We start from the raw sequence: 4,912 nt of genomic DNA, 5'->3' as shown, positions 1-4,912 counted from the left end.
AACATTAGTCTAACTGCCAATGGGGGGAGCCTAAGTCTAATACATGAAATTTCAAATTTGAATATATATATATATATATATATTTTTTTTTTCTAACTCTTTGAACCTAAAGATTGATGTGTTGGTGTTCCAACTTCATTGAATTTCTTCTCCTAGCTGTAATCTTCTTTTATTGCTGGAAAATTATTCTTGCCACACCATATCTAAGTTTTTCCAGTGAGAGACAGAGAGAGAGGTACAAATTGTTAAGAATTCTGATGAGAAGATTATATCTGAATGTTCAATATACACTAATTTCACCAACACAGCCACAAACAGCAGAAAAGTAAAAACATAAGTAAAGGGGTGGGTTGACAATTGGAGCCAAAAAGCAACTCCTGACCCCAAAACTACCATAATTGCGTCTGTACAATATTCCATTCGCTGAAAAACTTTTATCAGCCAAGCTGCTCCTTTTTCTGAATCTACAATGGTTAGCAAGCCTGCAAGTTCCAAACAAAAATTGTGTAAAAGAGACTATTTGCATAAGCAAATAGTAGATTGTGACGGACAACTAGGAGCAAAATTTTACACCTTGGATGAAGAAATTTGACCTCAAAAGACAAGCATACACACATGCAAGCACATGTATATGCCCCATATGAAAACAAAGATTTTGCTCAAATAGATCAAGCTATAAACACACAAAGGTACGCATAAGAAAATAACTGTCATTACTACTATTTGAACCATTTTCACAATGGCTTTTGGGGCAAATGGTATCTCTATGCCTTTGAGTGTGAGTGATGACTGAGCTTAGTGTTTCGAAACCTCTTGGGTGCACAAGTAAATTCGCCAAGGGGAAAAAAAATTGAGAGATTTTCCCCCCAAATGTATGTAGTCATGATCATGCAAACATTTTGCTTATGAAAATTAAAGTGTCATTACCATTTTAACTTTTTTCTTTTCTTCTTTTTGGAAGGATTCCTATTTCAAATCACAGCATGGAGAAAATTTGATTATATATTTATATTACCACTGCTAAAAGTTATTACGCAACCACCATAGCTAAAAACTGAGTTTCGACTAAAATCAATGGAAAGGACATATATATTGAACAAGACTAAAGGAAAAAAAACCTTGAACCTTCCTTTAAAACTAATAACATACAATAAGTCACATAGATGAAGAAAAACACCACTGGCAATAGCCAGGGAATGTACCTACCACAGTCACCAATATGTCAAGTGATGAGCTGCTCAATCTTCCTCATTCTCAGATCGTGACATGTCATCTGAAACCTTCACCTCTATGTCTAGCTCCGTCTCTGTCTCTGCTGACTCCTTGCTCTCCAAATCCTCATTTGGTTGAGCAGATCCATCCTCTTTTCATCCAAAAAAGAAAAGAAAAAAGAAGAACAGATGTCATAATATATCAAAGCTCAAAGCCTGTACAATAGAAGTTCACCAATAACATTTGGAACTGTTCTCTGATGACGTAATAAATGTAGAAAAATTGTCACATATCTTAAATCTCCAAACCAGATTAAAGAGTAACAATGAAATTTTACACATCGAACAAAGTTTGATTCTTATTCTTAAACTGATATACGTGTATATATATATATATATATATCACATACAATCTCAATGAAAAAGTGTAGCTTGTTGAGGCCTCATTGTCATGGCTAAGAAAACTGTCTCTACATAAAAGAGACCTGTTAATGACATATATGCCACTGCCAACTGCAAAATTATCAAGGCTTTACATAATGTAAGCCTTTAAAGTTCATTGAATTTGATACTTTTCCAAAAGATTCTAAGTGCATTTAATTTCAGTAGTAGCATCTAACATGTATTAAAGAATCCATCGTTAAAAAATCATCTAGGCAGCAAATGCTTATAATATCATCTACAAGAACGTCTTTTCACAAATGCAGCAGGAGCCAAGTGTATCAATACAACAAGCAACCCAACTTGATCATCTCCAAAAGACTTCAAAGTTAAGCATTTTTAGCAATCCTCATTACACTCCCGTACATAGTAAAGTCAATTATTGGAGAGACAATATTAATAATTTATTAGATGATGGGTTGGTTATCTTTCTATATAATAATTACTACTAGTTAGCAATGTGTTGTTTTAGTTGTTGGCACATAAAAATTAGACATAGTATTTTATTTAAACATTTAAAAAAAGCAAATTTTCAATTTATACATTCCCCAACTCCTAATCATTAAAAGCTCATCTCCATCTCTTTCTAAGTCCAGAGGATCAGGTCAACTTATTTATTTAGTGTAAATACCCAAATTGTGATTTGATTATTATTTTAAAATAATGAGGAAAGGATAAGAGCAAGTATGACATAAAGAAAAATAATAGCATAGCATTACCATGATGATTGAGGAGGAAGAAAGTGGAGAAGCAAGGCCAACCACGGGAAGTAGAGAAGGAAAGAGAGTGAGGAGGATTATGGGAGAGGTTGGTAACCAAATCAAGTAAGTTGGGTCTGGGTGGGACCCAGAAAGAGGAACCAGGGACAAAGGGGAGCCAATCGGGAGTAGACTTCTGGACAATGATACCGTGGATCAAGTCGTCAAGCCTCTTCAGAGCCAAGGCCTCGAATTCACCGTCGGATGACGAAGCAGCACCGCCTAGGTGGTCGATCTCGATGCTGCTGCTAGAGAAAAACAACCTACTATGTGTGTTTGTGTTTGTTGAGGATTTGAGAATCAGAGCCGGAGATTGTTTGCAATTGCGAATGCAGAGTTGTTGTACTTGTAGTAGGGTTTGAGTTAGGATTCGGGCCATCACATAACTTAACAGAGTGGGGGTGCAAGTTGCCAGTGCTATTGCAATTTGCATTTTATAGATTTGATTTTAGAGGTGTTAGCCTGCCTCTCACGTGCCCTTCCCTTCCCTTCCTAATTCCGCCCCCCCCTCCCCCGCCAATTTAATAATTAGATAAGAAAGTTAATAAAATAAAATAATAACCATGAAAACATTAAAATTTATGATTAATTTTTGAAGTAAAGTTGAATATCTTTGAAGGATTTTAATTATAATTTTTTTTATTCCTTGTAAGTGATGGATAATTTAATTAAGTAGAATAAAATTGTGCTAAGTTGTTTTTATAAATTAAAAAAAAAAAAAAAAAGGCTAAGGGGTTGGACCGCACGGTTCTTGACCGGTTCGTACGGTCCAACCCCGGTTTTAGGGGTTCACGGAATTGCCACATATGCCCGGTTCTTTATGCTTAAAAAACCGATTTTCATCACGGTTCACGGTTTTCACGGTCCGACCTCCCGGTCCGGTCCGGTTCTGAGAACTATGCCTGTGAGCTCATGCGCTCTTTTATTTTATTATTATATTTTTTAATTACAAAAATATTTAAAGATGTGATGAGTATTATGCGTTTGTAGGTAAAGCGTTTGTGGGTGAAATAATTTACTCATTACTCCATATGTATTTTTGTGATTAGAAAAATGTAATAATCACAAATTATAATAGATGCAAATTATTATTTACCAAAAAAATAAAAATGAAAGCACCTCTAAGCCTCTAAGCCTGCTTGTGAGTGCATGTTAAGAGGCTAGTTTATTATTATTATTATTATTATTATTATGCTTTGGCCTCCAAAGAAATTAACGCAAATGAAAATGATTTTGAAACTATACCAGACATAAATAATGTAATTTAAATTTTAGGATTTAAATAAAATTTTAGCGATGGATGAATTTTTCCAAGCACGTTTGAGTTTGTTATATATTTTGAATTTATTTAATGGCCATTTTTATAATATTCCTGGCACTATGAGTAGTGTAAACTGTAAAGTATATTTTATGAGTAACTTTGAAAATAATGAAAACTAGACAATAAGGGGCCGCTTGGTATGGTAGTTTAAGCAACATTTTTTAGTTTTTAAACAACATTACATGTATTTTTACACACTTTTCACCCAAACGTATTTCCAAAAATACAAATAACGTTACTAGAACAACGTTATCAAACGGTCCCTAAGTGTTCGATTCCAATTATACATAGAAAATATATATTACACATGTCAAATTTTATTTCGCCCACAAATGCATAACACTTATCACACTCTTAAGTATTTTTGTCATTGAAAAGTATAGTAATCCCCAATTATGATGAATGGAAACTATTAACCTTTTCAATGATTAAAAAAATGCAATAATTCCAAATTATAATTGATAAGGGTATTTTTGTAATAAGATCATGATTCTTAAACAACAGAGCCCATCAGGAAAAATGTATCATACCGGCAAAAGGCCGATGGCCTCAAGAGAACCATCGGCCCCAAAGGAACCATCGGTCTCAAAAGGATTCGTCCGAGACCTTGTACCTTACACCAACAAGTGGCCGATGGTTACATGGATAGATCCATGTAAAGTTGCTGGGTACATCTCCCTACCAAGTTGACGGGTGACCCTAACAGACAAAGAAGCATGCTGACGGGTCCTACGTGGCCTTATGTACTTTACACACATATTCTTATATGGAAATATCTTACGCACCACACATAAAGACCCTATCACACGATTTTCACCTTCCCAGAATGGAGAGTATCCTCAAGATCTTGATGGCATTAACTCCACCTTCTCCCTATAAGGATAATCCATGTATTCCCAGGATCTAGGTCTCCTCCACATCGCTATATAAGTAAGAGGTCTCCTCCTTTCCCAGGTATGCAGAAAATCCTAAACTCTCTCACTATAGAGTTCTTAGAGTTATCTCATTCACTAACTTAAACTTTCAGAGGGTCTTTAGCTGGTACCAGATCGGCACCTCTTGTTTGGTTCTTGTTCTCTTATTCTTTAGGTACCCATCGGTGTGATCAGGAACCATAAACTTACTGATGATTTTCATGCATCATCAGTTGGCGCCATTTGTGGGAATCAAGTGATTAGCCA

General features: G+C 35.2%; 1 protein-coding gene across 1 annotated transcript; it reads right to left on the bottom strand.

Moving 5' to 3' along the window:
* Positions 1-1,238: 1,238 nt before the first annotated feature.
* Positions 1,239-2,843, bottom strand: LOC111995197 (uncharacterized). The gene is made up of 2 exons (XM_024027112.2): positions 2,372-2,843; positions 1,239-1,363 (listed from the first exon to the last, which is right to left on the bottom strand). Exons 1-2 carry the CDS (start codon positions 2,841-2,843, stop codon positions 1,239-1,241), a joined length of 597 nt encoding a protein of 198 aa, XP_023882880.1.
* Positions 2,844-4,912: the final 2,069 nt, after the last annotated feature.

Source organism: Quercus suber, unplaced genomic scaffold (assembly GCF_002906115.3).
Source record: "Quercus suber isolate HL8 unplaced genomic scaffold, Cork oak 2.0 scaffold_589, whole genome shotgun sequence".
NCBI lineage: Eukaryota > Viridiplantae > Streptophyta > Magnoliopsida > Fagales > Fagaceae > Quercus > Quercus suber.
Note: the sequence above shows the minus strand (reverse complement) of the source record. Positions and strands in the feature narration are given on the sequence as shown.

What these genes read in the sequence shown, in the direction of transcription:
- LOC111995197 (XM_024027112.2), bottom strand. Translation starts at nt 2,843, where the DNA reads ATGCAAATTGCAATAGCACTGGCAACTTGCACCCCCACTCTGTTAAGT. An exon ending in CTTCCTCCTCAATCATCATG is followed by an intron (nt 1,364 to 2,371) that starts GTAATGCTATGC and finishes TTGGATGAAAAG; the next exon opens with AGGATGGATCTGCTCAACCA.